This window comes from Macrobrachium rosenbergii, chromosome 43 (assembly GCF_040412425.1).
Source record: "Macrobrachium rosenbergii isolate ZJJX-2024 chromosome 43, ASM4041242v1, whole genome shotgun sequence".
NCBI classification, from domain to species: Eukaryota; Metazoa; Arthropoda; class Malacostraca; order Decapoda; family Palaemonidae; genus Macrobrachium; species Macrobrachium rosenbergii.
Genome location: NC_089783.1, coordinates 22,174,712 through 22,194,524, shown reverse-complemented (window position 1 = coordinate 22,194,524; position 19,813 = coordinate 22,174,712). Strand labels below are relative to the sequence as shown.

Sequence of the window (19,813 nt, the reverse complement as noted above, 5' to 3'; positions counted from 1 at the left end):
AGGTTAGGGTACGTTAGGTTAGCACAGTTCCTTTAATAATAGGTTTCCTTAGCCAATCCCTCCTTAAACATACAGCTGCCTAATCACTTGTGAATGCGTGGAACCATTCCATAAAAACAACATGGCGATCTGGTCTTCCTCCCATTGTTTCCAAAATCCTGCCTTCCCAAAGGATCCCCAACCATGTTGGGTAGATATGAGGTTGGTAGATCTAAGTAGCAGCTCTGCAACGGCGATGTCCTTCTAACATGACTTTTTCTACAGTTTTTTGGTTGTTAATTATGGATTTAGATTTACCTTCAATTTTTGTTGCACGAATGTAATTAACCTGCAATTAACCCCTGAAGTCCATCCAACAAGGGGTTTCCATACACGATCTTCACAAGACAGAGCACGGGTACGTCCGTCTGGAACAGTTCATATCCCGTCCGGCAAATGCAATAACTTGTTAACGTATGGGTACCAGCCCCCCACCCCTGGGGCCAGTACTATACACGGCGAGGGACATTCCATTTGGCCGACAACAAACAAATGCACCGCTAGTATCAAAACCCCTTAAAAGTGTAGAAAAAACCAGTTTCCAAGGTAAAAACAGGTGCGGAGCTAACACTCAGAATTACCATGTTTGCCTAATAATAACTGACCGACAACAAACACCACCACCTTCATCAGCAACACTAAAATTATATGAAAAATCAATTTCCAAGGTATATAATACTAGGCCTAGTCCGTGCACAGGTCTTACTGAGAAATACCTAAAAACTATCAATACGAGTAACGTCTTATTATTACATTGGTTTGTGTTTTTCCCCCAAAAAATATCTGCCTTCCCACCGTGGTCTACCGAATTGTGGGATATGAGCCCAGGGTCCATTATCTCTAAATTACTCATTTTCCTTGGTAGCTAACGAAACGAATGTCAGAACCGTTCAGAGAACATTAAAACGCAGGTCTAGATAGGCTACTTGTCATAGGCCTAATCAAAGAGAAAACGCTGCCTTACCTTTGCTTTTGGAAGGACGTTTCTCTACTGGTAATTTCTCTCGCATTCTACAGATTAGGCCAACCAATATATTCAAGAAATTTTTGGCCTCTATATACAATAAATAGTCGACGAGTACTACAATTTGGCTTACAATATGCTTACCATCATAACAGGTCGAAGAAAACAGTTTACATCGAGTTCAGAGTTCCGTCATCGTGGGAACGTTTGTTGTTGTTTTGGTTTCGTTTGTTGTTTTGGCTTCTTCTCTGATCCTCGTACCTCACTTAAAAAGTATGCAAGTAGGCCCAAGGTATATTGAAGGAGTACGTACTCGGTCTCAGTGGGGCCTGCAAGTACTGTAAGCTTACAGGTAACAACCTTGTTTACTTACAATTTGAACCCTTTTTAATTAACTGTAATCAAATTATGTATTTTTAGCATATCATTAAACTTACCCTTTCATGTGTTATTCTGCATTCTCTGTTTGCCGCTCGGATTCTTTAGAATAAACCTTTTTAGCATCTTGCCGACTCAATGTTTTTAGTTTTTGCATAAGAATGAATAATTTTCTACATTTTCCGCGGTGAAAAGTAACTTTGCTGCTACTTCTACCAAGTTTTTCCGATAAGGCTGCTGAAACTTTACTATTTGTCTTACTTCCCTGTATTCCTGGCATAAAAAAATAAAATTATGCAGATCATCGTCATCGTCACAGATACCATGGTCTATTACCATTTTCATTCCTATTTTTAATCAGTTGCAATGCTTTGTTCCATGGCTCTAAGGAAAATTTAGATGCATAGGCATTATCATATACTGTATCACTTTTTCATTTCTTAATTTTTTGTATAAAGACAAACTTTTTCCTTGCTTTCGAGTTCACAGCATTATTTTTAATATTATTTCGGTTATCTACATTACGTTCACCTCTAAATTTTAAATAAATTCCTATCAAGCTACTTTCTATTGTTCTCCACCATTTTGCATATTTTTCTTCCGAATGTATGATCTTTTCTTTCGAAGTTCCCCTATCCCATCCGAAGGATTACTCAGGTATTACAGCTTATTTTATGCTACTCATGTCCTCACAGTGCCCCTATCTCTCCCTTTAAAGTTACATTTGGTTGCTCCTAACAGCCTTTAATACAACTCCGTTTTTACTCACTGTAACTTTTCAATTACTATTTCGGTTAGATTTATTATACTGGTCCCATATAAAATAGAAGGAAGAAGTGTACTGTTCAAAATGTCTTCCTTATTCAGATGTTACTACAACTTTTTTTTTTTTTTTTTTGTAACTGAATACATTAAATTTTCCAGCTTACATGCTTCCGGTGTCATTTAATTCTCGAATCTTAAATAGGAAGCACTTCCTTGGCCATCTGCATACCTAAATGTTTTATGCTCTCTTTCTCTTTAATATCTGTTTTTCTTGAATGGTTTATCTTTCATGTTATGTACAATACATCATTGCTTTTTTCTTTTTTCATTTCTGTCCTATACCTCCTGCCTTGACGAGTGGACTATCACAGTGCTGAATTCTGTATCTTATATGTTCTCTGTAATTAAAAGCGAGTCCTTTGTTCTTTGTAATTAAATGTGGGTCACCTACAAGAAATAATGTGCTCATTCTAAGTATCTTTTTCCTTTGCTTTTCTCATCTTATATGCAGTCAATTTAAATAAAATAGTCGACTCTGTGCAAGCCCTGCCTTAAATCTCTGATAATTTGTTTCTCTGGTCTAAAACTGCTCTTTGGTCAATATTTGTGATATCCCCCTCATATAATAAATTTTATATTCATTTATAATGTCAAGTGTCATCTTCCTTTCAGTGAATCAAAGACCTCAGTAAAAGCCACCAATGACTGATTTTCATTACTTCATTTATTGTTAATTAAATGTTTTTGAACTTTATCTTCTGTTACCATCATAAGAATTTTATACTGCTGAATTAAATAGGTTGGAGCTAGTGGTCTTAGATCCTCTGTCCCTGTTTTTTATTTCTTCTTAACTATTTTTGTCTTTTATTCCTTATAGTCGGTTGGCTTTTCCTCTCTCCTTAATTTACTTTCCAGCAGTACTTTGCAAAATTCAGCTCAAGTTCATTGGATTCTTTTTTTTTTCTCCTTAGCATTTTCTGATTTTCTTCTCATCTATCATGGCCTCTTTCGCTGGCTTTAGTTCAGTCTTTGTACTTATGGCAAAATCATAATGTTCTATAATAATAATTTCCAAGTGGATCTTGTCCTCACTGGGGTGACAGTAGGGAATCTGGGAATTCTGAAGGCTTCTGGGAATTCCAGAGGCTTCTGGGGCTTCCAAAGCTTCAAGACAATCTACAGGCTCTGTAGCCTTTAGATTTCTTGCAAAATACTGTACTAAAGAACAAAGTTTTATGGGGATGGAAGGCTTCAAAGATTTCTTTGGAGGAAGCCCACGTTCTTGGAGATGAATTCAAGAAGCTTTTGGGGCTTCCAAAGGCTTCAAGATGATCTCCAGGCTCTGAAGCCTTTGGAATTTTTTACAGAGAAGGAATGGAATTTGGTCCTTCCTGGAGATGAAAGACTTTGAAGATTTCTTCAAGGGAAATGGAATAGACAGCAGCTGAAGACAGCTTCACAGGATCCTGGAGTCTTTAAGAATTTAAGAAGACGTTTAGGAAGGTATAGGAAGTGACGAAGTCACATCTGAAGAAAAAGGAGGCAATGTGCTTGAAGGCACTAACTTCTTTCCAGGTCCTGCATTTTAATGGGATTTGGTCCTTCCTGGAGACGAAAGGCTTTGAAGATTTCTTTGTGGGAAACAGATCCGACAGGAGCTGAAGACGGCTTCACAGGATCCTGGAGTCTTTAAGAATTTCAGACGATGTTATATGAAGGTATACAAAGCGATGAAGTCACGTCTGAAAAAAAGGTGATGTGTTTGAAGGCACTGGTACCTTCGAGGTCGTGCATTTTTAGCTCCTGAATTGTTGGGGATCAGTGCCTCATGCCTGCTCTAAAAGGCAGCTGATGGCACAGAGCAAGTCATCTTTTACCTTGTTGGTCATACAAATGAATAACTTCTTTGCCTCTGTTTTTATTTTGAAGCTTATCAATATTTTTCCGTTGCGTCTTACTTCTGTAGTCTTTTACCTCACTTGTACACTTCTCATGAATTGCACTCTTTCTTTGCCATTGCCTGCACATCTTTCTTCCTGTTTCATAAATTCTTTCCACTTTTTCTATTCTTCTGTTTTTTTTATTTCTTTTATTTCACCACTTTTTTTGCTAGCTCTTCTTATTTCCTTGGTTACCCATGGTTGTTCTTGTACTTGCTCTTCTACCAATACTGTACTTTCTATCTATACACCCTTTGCAATTTTTCCTCCTTCCTACTTCATCCAACTCTTCAATTCTGTCTACCATTTTCCTTTCAAAGTATTTCTGTACACTGCACAAACTCCTTCCTGACCATGAATAAATACAGTATCTATTAAGATTTTAAAACACCTTTTCACACATGATGAAACAATTTACAGGAGTGAAACTTCTGGAAATGCCAATACACCACCAATACATGTGCAGTACTACTAATAACTCATGACAGAATGAATATTACAGAGTAAACAATAAAAGAATATTCTAGAGCATATGGTGTAACTCCGTTGTCATAACTGTGCAGTGGTGTCACTTCACACCAGTCAGTACAGATGGGAGGATCTGTTGGTACATGCATAAAGAAGAATAATTGAAAATGGCATCAGAATGTGAACATCTTAAGGATTTTTTAAAAAGGAAACCATCCCATACATTCTTACATTTTACCAAAGATTTTTGCAATTAAGTAAATTCTCTTAAACTTCATAGAGAAAACTTATTAGTCATTCAGTGTTATACAAAAATTTGGTGTAACAATGTATAACTATCCTAATAACTTTAGTTACTAATGATTTATGCGACATGAAGTGAAATTCAGTTTAGCTACAATATCACCAAAACCATTACTTGCCAGTAGCCTAGCCTATGGGCTGGTTTAATTCCTCATTCTTGGCATGCATAAGTCATTTAAAAATTCTCAAATTGATGGGGAAGAATGCCCCTAACTCCTGCACATTTGAACAGACAATTGTAATGTTATGAATATACAGCATTATTTCATGAGTTTAGTATCATTATTTTAAATGAGACTGTACTGTACAGTTATGGCATTAGAAGAAGTATTACACGGGAGAGTAATGTTGGAGCTTTAAAGTAACTAGCTATACTATTGCATGTGCTTCTCACATAGGGATTAAATTCCAATCTACATAAAAATTAAATTACATAGTGTTCTGTGGGTTCATCCATCTGCTCATATCACAGTCTGTTAGAGCCTATATCATGTTCCAGTACACATAACTAAAGGGAATTTGTGACTCTGAAATAACAAAAGAATAAAGACTGGGAGCATAATTTTTTTATTTTGTTATGTCAATGATATAACAGTTAAATGGTTTATGATTTTTCTAACGCTAATGAAATAACAGTCACATTTAAAAATATACCACCACACGTATCAAAAACACATAATAAATAGTGATTTTCCTAATAAAAAAACGCAAAATGAATAGTGATTTTCTACAATGTGCCTACCTAGTATGAAAAACGTTTGGTTTCATACACCATTAATAGTGCTTGATTTATGAAGAACAGTATACTGATAATTGTTAAACAAAATGAATTTTCCATTTTGAACATTTTTGTCTATTAGTGCCATATTTCAAATATACAGTACTACACATATGTCCTGATAATTTATCTTCACACTAATTCTTTACTAAACTGACAGAAAGAAAACTCATACATAGAAATGCATATATTGTGCTGGTATATTTTGATCTCACTCAACACTATGCCTGAGTAGATACATTTTCAGCATCCTGAAGTTTTTCTTCTTGTATCTTCCTCCAAGCAAACATAGCTTCTAGTACATCCCAAATACAAGAATCCTTTGGGAAGTCATTGTCGACGAGGTTGACTAGATAATAGTTATTAACAATGTAGGAGATGGTTTCTCTTGAATGGCTTCCCTCTGGATAAAGGTTTCCCCACTCTTCATCCCACAAGGCAAATGCTTCATCCTAAAAATAAAAAGATGGCTTGATTTTAGCTTAAAATTAAAGTAACAAAAAATTGCTCCAATATGGTTTGTTTATAAACAATCAACACTGAAGCATCAACAGACTTCTTTCCACTGACAGAAGGCAGTTCTCCCTTAAACTAGACAATAACTTGATTAAAATGGAAGTTTGACCAGATCACTGCATCCATGAAAACACACATACAAATATCTTAAAGATCAGGTGTGGAAGTGGCAGAAGTAAGAGTTCCAAATTTTAAAATGTGAAGGGAATGAAAAACTAGATAAAAATATAAATGAACCATTTCAATTAAATCTAATAAAAAACCCAATGAATTTCATAACAAACTTTTAAATTTGCAAGATGCCCCAGTCCTAGTTGTGACCTTTTGTTGCATATGACAATGGAAAAGGTTTACATATAAATGTGATACTATGACTACTAAAAACTGAGGTCACAACATCTAGGTTATTGCGATATATATGTGAATAGCTATTGAAAATTAAGAGAAGCAAGGAGAAAACTAATCATGTTTCAGAAAAGGGAAACAAAGGGGGAGAGAAGCCAAGATGAATTATATACAAATAAATATCTAATGAATTACAAACAAACAAAAGTTATTTTCATGTATGCATGATAAAATTAAGACTATGCAGACAGGAGATCAAAAGACAGAATTTGGAAATGGAAAGCAACATTAACCATGTGAGAAAGCAAGAGAATAGTAATATAAACACTAAAGAGGATGATATACTTAAAATAACTAAAAACCATCAAGCATAATTAAACTGCATAATACAGGATGGACTTTAGTTTTAACATTACTGTATATATAGCTTCATTTAGTAAACTTGAAAGTCATCAGAATCCATATTAGTACTTTCTCATACAATTAATATTGGGAGCATACTACTGTATATATAGCTTCATTTAGTAAACTTGAAAGTCATCAGAATCCATATTATTACTTTCTCATACAATTAATATTGGGAGCATACTCAAGACAAGAGATAGAAAACTCATGGGCAGCAATATATAAGAGGTATGCATGAACAGATTCACCACATACATGAGTAATTTTTAAAATATAGTACAAATCAAATAGTACAATGACATGTACCAACATATTTATAGAGCAGAGATACTTACTTTCCATGCCTTAAAACTGTTGGGGTCAACTATAGTTGGCTGAATGATTTCTGTTCCCGGAAAAGCTCCCCAAGTTACAGCATTCGGTCTATGCTTGTGACAGTTGCTAAAATCAGCGGAGCCCTGTTGAATAATTAGGATTCTTTTTAATGAAATTATAATTATGGCATGCCATAGAATAACTTTCAATGATAATCAGTCATTAAAAATGTCACATACATTCTTTAAGAATAACTTTTTCTTTAAAAAACACTATATAAAGAGGTCAACAGAACTTTTTACTAAGAAGCTAGATTAATAATTTTATCAAAGGTCTACATACACAGTGGAAGTTATAGCAATATTGTAATGATTTGAAGGACCACATCAACCTTATTTACTGTTGCACCCACAAATATTCCCAAATGCAAGGCATGGTGTATGTATTAGGGAATGGGTACAAGAGTTAGTGTTGAATTATTCAGTTACATACAATTCTGTTAGAATTGTATAATCAAAACGAAGTCTATCTCCATCCATGAAAATAAGAACAGAAAGGGAAAAGGATCACAATGTCTTAAATTTCACAGAACAAGATTCTTGTACTTTACAGCATCATTTCAGCTCCTGACAGCTGCATTACTTCCTGCTTTGTGCTCTCCATCCATTTCCTTTGTTTCTTTCCACACAGACCAACTTCTTTATCTTTGCCTTGCTACAAGTTTAATCTCTCATTTCAGAGCAAATCCTTGGGGGTGAGACTTTGGTCCTAAAATATTATTCAATTATATTTTTACCCTAATTTACAATAATGAAAAAAATAGTGAACATACTGCAGTACTGGTTCCTGCAACATAAGACATACCCCATTTTCTTTTGTAAGGATTGGTCGTTATTTTGTTGGAACAATCTAATTACGATTGTTTCCTTGTTTCTACTGCCCTCTAGTGTTTTTCATTGAGGTGCCGAGTTGACATCCGTCACAGTGTGAGTGACAGTGTCAATCAGGATTTGGGCAAGTCAGAGAGGTTCTGGGCAACACACAGCCAAGAAGGCAGCATCAGCATGCTTGCATTGTGGCAACAGAGCAGCTGGAAGTCACTTTGATGAGCGACAGATGTGAGGTACCTGGTGACTTTGGTGGGAAGATGAGGACCTCTCCGTCCGTACGTTTTGGCTTCTGCATTGGCAGCAGCAAGAGGATATTTTGATAGTGAACGACTGCCTCGAAGATTCGGCCGAATTCATCTGCATTGAGGATGTGTTCCTTTTTGACAGCTAATTGGTGTTCTCCATGGTCCGACTGATTTCATCTGGTTATCTTTATCCTGGTTGGCAGTAATAACTGCCTCAACAATTCTTCGGAATTTGTCTATCTTTTTTTTTTTTTTTTGCTGCTTTGGTGTTATATGTTATTATGCTGCTAAGGTGTTATTTATTCAACTGTTTACGTACTATTATTGTTATTATACTACATATTTTTGAGTTTATCATTTATTTTACTGATCATGAATTGTTTGTTATTATGCTGCTCTAGTGTTATTTTCTTGTGCTGTCTGTTTTTGGTGTTTATCATGATACTGGTGTGTTTAGTTTTCTTGTGATGTTGTTTAGTTTTCTTGTGATGTTGCTTTTAAATTTTTTACTGATTTGTCTAATGGTTCATTTAAATTGCTTACGATTCATTTACTTGTTTTAAATGTTGTTATTTATGTAAATGATCATTTCGTGTGTATTCACCACCCAGAACCTGAACTCGCTTGTAAATATGTAAATTTCTATATATAATAAATTAGTATTAAGGTTATTATTTAATTGTTTTTGTTCAGTTCCCTCCTCCTTAGTTTGTCTCTCCTTCCGTCAGTCATTCCAGTCCCATTTCTTGTTTTTATTTTGAACCTGCTGGTCTCTATTAACAAGGTCATTACATTTTATATTTATATTTTACATAATGTATAATTTGGAAGTAGTCTGGATATTGCATAGTTTCATTTGAATGCAGTCTGAATAATGGGCAAATTTGCCAGACTGGTAACTGACAAGCAAGTACTAAACATCACTGACTGATTAAATTTTGCATAGGACCGATCAGGAGGCTTAGTTCTTTATTAGAAAGAAAATTGTAAATATCAGATTACAAATTCTTGAAAATTTAATAACTGAAATGTGCTGCTAAAAACTTATGACAACTGGTTCAAATTTTTTAAGTGGCTTGTGTTGAAGATTTTTATTATTATTCATTAGTTTATCATGATCAATGAATTTCAAACACTTTTGTGGAGCAAGCCCAAAATGGAGTACTGTACATAGTACACAGTAGGAATACAATTAAATACCTTCATTCATACTGATGACTCAGTTATTTGATAAAAACCTTGAGACTATATTAGACCCATTTATAGTCTTGTACATAGTATGATCCAGAATTTTTCTATGATGGTTTGAGCAACAGTTATGTTATGATCTTTCTTTACATTTCACAGTTTCCAATACAATATTAAAGTTAGGCATCATATACAGAGTTAAGGGCTATCCTACACTGCAATATCATGGTTATATCACTGCCTACAGAAACAAGATACTAATGATGGGGCACATGAGTCATGATATCTGATGCATGGTTTCACAACTTGAAATAAAGGTAGAGGATGACTGTCTGCTTTACAAAACAACACAGGTCTGTTACTATTTACAGTATTCTTGAGGGTAAAAGTAGTGATATACTTACGTCAACATTGATTATGTGATAATTTACTCTGGTAAAGAGCGGCAAAACGTTCAAAAGAGCATCAACATTTTCTTTACAGGTGAAAAATTCTACATAGGCTTTTTGATAGACATATCCACCTGGCATTCCCCATCCAACAACAGGATCTTCACTGCTTGCACCATTAACATTGGGCTGAAACAAAAAAAAAACTTATTTGTGAAAGAGAAATATTAAGTATGAGAACTAGAAATGTTACTACAACTTGGCACTGATAAAACACAATAAAACAAAGATATTATACAATACTTATCACATATCTAACCTGTGAATTGATGGTAAGAATTCCACGTTTATTGAAGTCTGCCAGTTTATCCTTAAGTAATGTTGTTTCTTCACAAAGTTCATCGTCATTCCAAGGAATCTGAAATATCATAAAAATTTGATTTTTATAAAAAAAAATTTTTTTTACATATAACCCCATCAACACAATAAAACCCCACATTTGCCACCTTTTGACAGTACCCTGACTCAAGTCTCTGTCTCTGATGGAGAGAGGAAGAATTGTACTTTCATGGTGCCCTTTGGACTCTCCAGTACCCATTAATCACCTTCCTCACTTTCTCTTTAGTCTGAAAACATGGCTGTGAAAACAGTGGGGATGGGAAGGAGAAACTCACTATATGATTGATGGGCTTGTAAATAACAGCTAGCTTTGCTATAAAAACTCAAGTAAGTTTATTTTATAACAATCCAATAAATCCTATATAAGCTCAATTTACAAATTAGGGAGGGCAGGTTGTTGAATATTCCCAGAGATTTTTTATGTACCTATAGGATCCAGGAGAGCACTTTGGACTGTTATGAGTCAGGGGCCTGAGCTCTGATAACACACAAGAGCACTTGGGGACTGGCATGAGTCATGGGCCAGAGCTCTAATAAACTAGCAGGTTAAAGACAAACAATTAATGTAAATAAAGATGCTTGTACTTGACAGGTATCTTCTGGTTTGAAAAGGAATAAACTTGGCTATCATCTATGACATAGAAGTCATTATGCTAATGCTTTAATGGTGCCTATGAAAGGACAACAGAAGTTATCAAGGTGACTCCTAACATCTCCCCAAAAATGGTAAAACTTGCCCACTGCAACTATTAGTCTGAATAGCACGTGTTGATTGGCACTGCCAGGTACCTGAATTCAAGTCAGAGAAAACATACATGTTCAAAAGCAAGAGAAGTAGGGGATCTGACTTTGTGGACTATCATTATTTCTTCCTATGCTTCGCAATCTGCCACATTACTGCAGGCTCTAATGATGGTCTATCTTAGCCAGTAGGGTACCATGTACCTCCTGTGCTGCTTCCTAGCCAGTAAGAAACCAAGTTCCTTAGGAGGCCATGATCTTCATGACCCGCTTCTTGTGCAGTCATGTGGGCAGAAACAATTTAGTGTCACTGCTTACATTTTTTTTTTCAGGCAGTGCTGGATAGCCCTCACTGAATGCAGCAGGTCCTACAGAGAACTCGTGAATGAAGCAAAGGGATGGACAACAAAAGATACTTAGGACTGGTCATGGCTACTTGCAATTTAGATTTTTTCTATAAAGTCGGGAGCATCTGACAAGCCCCCTGAGTACTGTATTGCTATTTCTCATCAAGCTGGCAATCCAGACGTACACATCCGCAACTTACAAGTTCCTTTCAGTGAATACTTTCATTACTATTAGAATGTAAGGAAGTGAAAAACACTCAAAAAAACAATAAATTAAGTAATGAGTAATAAGGCACAGATTAGAATATGCCTGTAGTTAAGATGAAACTAGGGAATTCTGTCTAATGTATTTAACAGCACTGCAGACTCATGGAAGTGAGGAGTGTGACTTAATGGGTACCCAATGGTCATAGTGCACTTGTGCTGAAGGACCACCATTCTTCTTCTGTCTGCCAGAAAGAAGACTGTTGAATATGATCTGAGGACATTCAAGGGCCAAAATGTGGGCATGCACATGATTGATAGGGTTGTGATGAAACAAATCAGAATTTCATTATTAAAACAAAAGGCCTAACATAGTGTGTTCATGATGTGAATCATGATGTTGACAACCAAACTGTCAAGGTAAAATATGCTTCCGGAAAGAAAGGTAAAAGATGTGAGTTTATTCACTTGGCTCTCATTACCACATGATTGCAGAATCTGGTGTACAGTACTTCAAATGTTATATCTTTAACTGAAACATATTTTTTAGCTTTAACTATAAAATGATGCATCAAATTATGATAATTATTCCACTATCTACTGTTCTTTGTTACCACAGGATGGCTAACTCAATAGCTAGCTCTGACCACTTAATACTCTGCATTAAGGAAAATACAAACTATCCCCTGGAACAGCGATGAAGTCAAGAAAGGAAAATCTCTTACACTACAGCTTTTCTGGAGCTAAGGATAACATGAATGATTTCTAGAGTTGCAGAAGCAAGTAAAGTATGGAATGGAAGACTATCATTCATCCTCTTTGAGAGATACCCCACCAAGTAAAGAAAAGAGAATTAACGATAAAAATAGCATTACAAGCCCTTAGTTACAAGCATTTAAAATTTTTTTCTAGTTAAAGAGTTACAGGTAAACTCACTATGAAATATCATGCATAGATTTGAATCTGACGTAGATGTCAGGCTTTCTTAATTTTCGTTAAAGGTTTTGTAGTTACAACCACATGAAAAAAATAACGATAAATCTTACCCAACCAAAGATTGTCTATTTACCTAAATGATCCTACTACAGTATTACAGATATGGTGTGCTAACCTACTACTAACAAGTGATACCTGGAAAGTTTTCCATATGTGAAAGCTAATGTAACAGGAAATCTATGCCTTTCCCTAGTCAAGGAAGAAAGTGAAAAAGAAAAGCAGGGAGCCTTTTCCTAGTCCAGGAAGAAAATGGAGAGAGGAAAAAAAAAAAAAAAGCAGGGGGTTAAGCCTGGAAGTGACAACCTACTTGCTAAGTATGAAAGTTATATGAACTGGGGAAAGCAGCAGTAGATACAGAATTCCAATTTGGTTAAAGAGGGGGAAAAACGGTCACAAAATTGAACAGTCAATAGCCACATGGTACTCCCAAGAGAATTCTAAGAAAACACATGAAAAAACATTAAGTGTCAAGCTGGCTGTTTTATTCAATGGAAATTAATTCTAAAGTACTGTACTTTAATGGCTCTAATGACCACCCCTGTAACCTAGGGAAATTGCTGTTACAATCACCTGGAATTTAAATTATCTTTGCTTTTATTCCAAATGGATTAGAGTCCAGTATTTTTAAATGTAAATACGATATCTAAAATAAAATATTTAAAAAATGAACATGAAAAGTAGCTAATGCATTTCACAAAAACAAAGAAGCTTGACATGTCATACTGTAACATATCTGGAGTGTAAGCTCTGATGTTGTTCATAAAGCTGTGCACACTACAAGAAAATAATATAGTACTTCATTATTATCACAATATAGCCACACAACTTCAGTGCATATATATATTCCTACTACTCGTGTTAGGCTTCAATGAGACAAGATGGTTTCCCGTCTCACTGAAGGCTTCATTATCTTTTTTTATTATTATCATTACCTTGATTACTATTAAATAGCTTAAGCCATCCATTGAGTCACAGTTCTCGACTCTCTTATATGTAGCAAATAGGACTGTTGATAAATGAAAGATGAAAACAGGAGCAAAATAAAGTTATGGAAGTTGGACAGCTAAGTGGGAAGAGAATATATGGGAATAAATGAAAAGTCAAGCTTGAAACCAATGCAGCTGGGATTGAAGAAATGTTGCAAAATTGCCTTAAAACTAGCTACACTGCAACAAGCATGTGTAGGTAGTTTTTAAGGCCTCCATACCTCATATTGAGGTATGGAGGCACTATAATAATCCAAGAGGTACCTTTTTCTCTGTCAGCATAAATATATGCACAACATGATAAAAGGGAGGATGTTAAGTCTAAAACCACAAAATATCAACATTACCTTTTATCAAAGAACAAACAAATATTAATATTAACCCTTACCTTGGTTACCTTTTTACCAGTTTTATTGCAAGACCCTGAGACGTAAGCGTGAAAGACATCCCAAACATCTCTCTCTGATTCTAGTGTTTCACCCCACATGGATAACACCTGTTCTTTAGAACTTTTACTCTGTTAAAAAATAATTCTTTTATTAATAAGTGTGAAACATTTTAAAAACTTTTCAAAATCATAAATATAAATACCCCCTGGCATAATTGTTCAATATTTTAGATACTCCTAAAACAAGGTATATTATTTGGCATCCATACTGAGCAAAAGCAGATTCACTGAAAACTTTCATCATTCAATTTTAGACTAACTGTATTAAGCTGTCCTTGAGACTTCAGAACAATTTTTCAACGAGCTTTGAATTAAATGTTGTTAGATTAAGCTAGCTCTGAGCCAGCAAGGGTTCTTGCTCTTCTAGCAGCCCCAAAGTGCTATAAAACAAAACATTTAGCACATTTGCTTATGAAAAACATACTAAATTTACATTACCTTATAATATTATTATAACCAATCAAATGATTTTTAAAATTTCATCATACATATGAACTAATGTCTCACTAAAAATCATTTATAGATTTAATTCCCTAAACAAAATGCTACCCATCAAACAATTAGTAAAAATGCTACCCATTAAACGATTAGTACAAATAAGTACATAGTTAACCCCTGAATTTGACTCTGGCACTTAACATTGGGCAGTTTTTTAACAAAAACAAAACCTAGATATCTCTCCACCACTTTTCTTGACATTTACAGAATTACGTGTATCTCTTAACTTGGGGCAATCTACCTTTATGAGGTCTTGTGTTACATTATTCCCAGAAAAGCGATCAATCTAAGGTTCTGTGAACTAAAATTATTCAATGACATCTTTAAATTCTATTATCCAAAATACCACATATCTTCATGATGTAGTAAAAAGCATTTGTTAACAAAATGTATAGACTTTAAGGATATTTGTGAAATTCTTTTATTTCTCTATAATTTTTCACAGCCTTCATGAAATTTTTTGGCTTAGTTAGGATTATAATATAATAAAACAAAATTTGTCACCTATCTTTACAGTTTAGAATAATTACCTAAGTTTGATTTTCTTAATAGAGTATCACAAACATGGCTGCATTATTTACCTTCAGATAAAATAAATAGTAGTCCTTTAATTCACCAAAAGCAGGAGATTCTGAGCTTCCCCATCTTCCATTCGGAAATTCATCCCAGTGCTGTGTTCTAGTACAAAAGAATGATTGCAATTTTGAAACCTTATTTTCATTACATGGAAGAACAATATATTGCACATTACATGGAAGAACAATATATTGCAAACTAAGTATCAAATTCTTAAGAGCATTCTGGAATAAAAATTAACATTTACAGCCAGTCTTTAACTTCTTCAGTAGACTGGTTCCAAAATTTGTGTACATTCAAATCCCTTCCATGAGTTTTATTATGAAATAGCGAAGATAACTAGAGTTATATAACCATGTACTTTAAGTTGGTAATAGTAACACTGGTAATCCTAACTTTTTTTATATACAGTATTCAGCAGTTAGTGTTTACACATGCTTACATTCTTACTGTACTTTACTTGGTGCAAGCAGCAAAGACAAATTCCTACTTCAAATATTTAGCTGTTAAAGATTTTACATTCTTTACATGCTTTACATTCTTAGTGCATTTGGTACAAGCGGCAAAGTCAAATTCAGATTTAAAATATTTAGCAGTTAAAGTTTTATACAAATGCTTTATATTCTTAGTGTATTTTGCAAAAGTGGCATAGTCAAATTCTGTACTGAATTTTGAAATTTCCATGCATTTTTCTTACATGAATTTTTTCAAGTGTATTTCCAAATTTGTATAAGTTAGTCACGTTTAAGTTGAGAGCTGACTGTACAATACTTCTCTTGATCTTTTTTCTTACTGGACATATATTTAATGCTGTTTACAGGTCATCAATGAAGTGGTAACTGAACATTTAAGGCACTATCCGTTATTACAGATATTTCTTATTAACTGTAAAAATGGCCATTATCATCTAAGATATTGCATCTGAATAAGAAACAAGGGATACTAACCTATAGATATAGGCTTTTGGTCGCGAGGCCCAAAATATAGGTCTAACATCTTCTCCACTTCTCTTGTAATTTGCTGCAGTCCTCCATGGCAAAGGTCTTCTTGGACTCTGCGCCCATAAACCAAGTTGTTTGAGAATGGCAGTTGTAGCAACTTCTCTAAAAATAAAAATAAAAATATAAGACTTACATACTTTATTTAAAACCTGAAAAACTGGGGCAAGTGAAAACATGGGATTCTCTGTCAAATACTGATTGATTCATCATAAAATATGTCCCCAGCTTTGGATTGTTATTTACTAAATGATAAAATATTTCCTAAGTACTCGCAAAGGTCATGAATAGCATATTCAGATGAGCTTGTATCGTAACAGCCATTAATTCCACAACAACGGCCCCATGTGCCAACGCGCGGAAGAAAGAAACAGAACATCTATCATGCACCTTTTGTACATGCATCTTCTTTATTGTTATTCTCATATTCAATGCACTGTCATCATCATATACATTGCAGTGTCAGCTTCTCAGCTGTACGTATATTAACTCAGTCCTGTATCATGTACTGACTTGTATGTACATTTCCATCTGCCAACAAACACATGATTGTGTTTAATATCCGTTTTTAACTGCCTGATGTCAGGCGCGATATTTCCGCTTGCAAGAGCCCTTGACCTGTGTGTTTGTTGTCTGAATTAATTAGTAAGTTGTGAACTCTGACCCTTATTCATACCAATCATCACAAGCTAAAACACTAAAAATAGTGTCAGACTAAAAAATAACGCACAGTCAAGTTATATATTTTGTTGTTTACTGACGAAGGATCACATCAGCTTGAGAACCACAAACAGTAACCCGTCATTCTTACAGACTGACCTCTTTCTAGCTCAGCTTATTTAAGGTTTTCCTACCTCTGGTCCAACATTATCCCAGTGAGTATGGCTTGTGTAACCTAAGACTGACTATTCTATTCACCTCTTAACATCCACTCAATTGTCAGTCCTCACAGGGGCGGTATCAACAATGACATGCCTCGAGGGGGCAGCCTTTTGTAGAATGTGCTGAAGGTTCTCTCCAGTTACTCCTTTATCTAACAGGTACTTCTTTCTGTCTTTTATTTTTCATCCATTCCAACTGATCTCATCAGGCCTAGCTCCATCATTCCTTTACTTCTTTCTTGCTCCAGTTATCAACATTTACTTTCAAAGCCTTCAGGATGGCCATACAAGTTTAGAATGACTCAGTTGTCTAGACTAACTACTGCTGAATCTTGTTTATTCAAAGCTTATCATAAAGTCTATGTCAAGGAAGCACTCCCATTATCCTGGTTCTGTCCCATAATAAAGATGAATACAAAAATGCCTTTTTCTCACAGTAATGGGTTGTGTAGGATATGCAATTTCGGTGTCCCTTGTTTACTTACTGGTACTGTACTTGTTTATGGGTGTCTGAGTGAGAGAACAAATCAAGCAGTCAGTGACATATTTTATGCATGGATGCATTTCCGAAAATACTGTGAGAATTCACCTACCTTCTTTAAAAGACTGAAAAAAATATGACTGACTGCCCAGTCTTCCAGAGGTGTTACTTGAAAATGCATAGACACGTTGATTCACAAAGTTGGGAAATGTACTTTACAGTACATAACTGAATCTTTGTTAATGTCCATGTTCACCTAGTTATTACACAAATTGCAGTACTGGATTCATGTGCCATACTCACCTGTTAAGAGTGTAGAAATGAATTCCAGGAGCCATATCAGCATCAAATAAGTCTTTTATAAGAGTGACCATTTGATGAATGCCATAATTTCTGATAGCCTCATCATTGTCCTTTAGTGGTGCAACCACATCCATGATTTCAGATGGAACATCAAGCTTAGAAAGCTTAACAATATGCCTCAAAGAATCATAGCTCTGAATAGGCATAAGGCCAGGAATTATGGGGCAATTTATTCCTATGGCTCTGCAATCTCTGACAAACTTGATAAATGTTTCAGCCTTGAAGAATAATTGCGTGATGATAAAATCTGCACCTGCATCAACCTGAAAATATACATTTTACAAAGGAATTAAAATATATATAACCACCTTAAAAGCACAAAAATTCTTCTGGCAGCCTTTGAAAACTTAAAAGTAGAATGGAACATTTTAATATATTAATTATAAGTTGGAAAACACTCTTAAATTGGAGGAATTCTAATAAGGAAGACACTTTGTTACATTAGAAGAGGTGTAGGGAACATGTATCCCACATTTGGGCCATACAAGATCAGCCAGACCATTTGATAATACCAGAGAAGCAATTCATAAACAAGTTCCTAATAAAGAATCAAGAAATTACTAAAATGAAAATTACTTTCTGAAGAAAAAACACTCTCATTCACTATCATTATTCCAACATTTGTTCATAATTAACTTCATAGAAATTAATTCCAACATACATCCCAGTATTTATAATATTTAAAATATTTTTTAAATGAGTCATGAAGCAACCTCTGCTGAAGTTTTAGGAAATAATTATTAAAAATTTGACTTTTGCAACTAAGAAGACCTTTTAAAAGATCAATGAAATTCATGATTAAAAGGGAAATGGATATGTAAGGAAATAGAATTAGTAAAAAGTATCAAGTTTATAAATAAATATATTTCCGTACTTGACAAAAGTTACTAATATATCCTTGATAGTAAGTTTTGGAGGTAAATTTAGAAAAGAGAGAGGATTAAGCATAATAATTAAGAAAAGAACAGACTTAAACTTCATGAACTTAGTAGAATTAGTAAAAAGTATCAAGTTTATAAATAAATATATTTCCGTAGTTGACAAAAGTTACTAACATATCCTTGATGGTGAGTTTTGGAGGTAAATTTAGAAAAGAGGAGTAAGCATAATAATTTAGAAAAGAGCAAACTTAAACTTCATGAAGTTTAAGTTTGTTCTTTTCTTAATTATTATGCTTATTCCTCTCTCTTTTCTAGATTTACCTCCAAAACTCACCATCAAGGATATATTAGTAACTTTCGTCAACTATGGAAATATGTTTATTTATACACTTGATACCTTTTACTAATTCTATTTCCTTACACATACATTTCCCTTTTATTTCTTTATCCACCTGTAGTTCCAGCTATCGCATTTGAAGTACGTTAAATGCTGACTGAAACTAACATTTTTTTATGGGGTGTGAATCCTAATGGCCCAAATACAAAAAAGGTTCCCACCCTTTCATTAAAGAAATTTTAAGTAGGAAAACATTTTGTGGAATTCCAGAGATTTTTAAGAGAGAAATCGTTTACCTTTGCTTAACAATAAGGAATTTAAGTGTGAAACGTCTTTCTTACACCTGATGTCTCCAAAATATGATCTTTTGTTACATCTGAGAAAACTTAGGCATCTTAAGCAATATATTTTATAACATGGAAAGAATTTTAATTAAGAAGATATTTTTTTTACAAGAAGGAATTTCTTCAGGAAGACACTTCATTAAGCAGTTTAACAAAACCATTGTTCACTGAAAATCTTATCACAGTAAGCCTTATACAAGGTGTGAGCAATCATTTATACATCACCAAATAATGCAAGAAGGATGAAAATTCAGTTCATATTGCGAAGAATTCACAGCTTGCAAAACTTTTGCTGCAAACACCAAGATGGTTTAGACGTGTGATGAGGACAGGAACCGTTAGAAAAGCAGTGGATAAGGAAGTATCAGGATGAAGGCCCAGGAAATCATAGCAAAATGTAATAGA

At 34.5% G+C, this 19,813-nt stretch overlaps 2 protein-coding genes across 6 annotated transcripts in view; both read right to left on the bottom strand.

Annotated features, from left to right (window-relative positions):
* LOC136828646 (transmembrane protein 17B-like) overlaps nucleotides 1-1,654 on the bottom strand; it is a 30,402-nt gene extending 28,748 nt beyond the window's left edge. Inside the window, exon 1 of one of the 4 annotated variants that reach the window (XM_067086685.1) lies at nucleotides 1,441-1,654. In XM_067086685.1, coding sequence (XP_066942786.1) covers nucleotides 1,441-1,448 — 8 coding nt within the window. In that variant the 5' untranslated portion in view covers nucleotides 1,449-1,654. Of the gene's footprint in view, nucleotides 1-1,003; nucleotides 1,403-1,440 lie in introns of those variants that run through there. The other 3 variants (XM_067086688.1, XM_067086686.1, XM_067086687.1) reach the window with 3 other exon arrangements.
* Nucleotides 1,655-5,401: 3,747 nt separating this feature from the next.
* The window catches only part of LOC136828643 (methylenetetrahydrofolate reductase (NADPH)), a 40,569-nt gene continuing 26,157 nt past the window's right edge, over nucleotides 5,402-19,813 (bottom strand). For both annotated transcript variants that reach the window (XM_067086681.1, XM_067086682.1), the window contains exons 7-14: nucleotides 17,787-18,109; nucleotides 16,071-16,226; nucleotides 15,129-15,225; nucleotides 13,990-14,118; nucleotides 10,248-10,346; nucleotides 9,944-10,117; nucleotides 7,237-7,359; nucleotides 5,402-6,087 (exon numbers count right to left, since the gene is read on the bottom strand). In XM_067086681.1, the coding sequence (XP_066942782.1) occupies nucleotides 5,857-6,087; nucleotides 7,237-7,359; nucleotides 9,944-10,117; nucleotides 10,248-10,346; nucleotides 13,990-14,118; nucleotides 15,129-15,225; nucleotides 16,071-16,226; nucleotides 17,787-18,109 (1,332 nt within the window). In that variant the 3' untranslated portion in view covers nucleotides 5,402-5,856. The remainder of the gene's footprint in view (nucleotides 6,088-7,236; nucleotides 7,360-9,943; nucleotides 10,118-10,247; nucleotides 10,347-13,989; nucleotides 14,119-15,128; nucleotides 15,226-16,070; nucleotides 16,227-17,786; nucleotides 18,110-19,813) is intronic.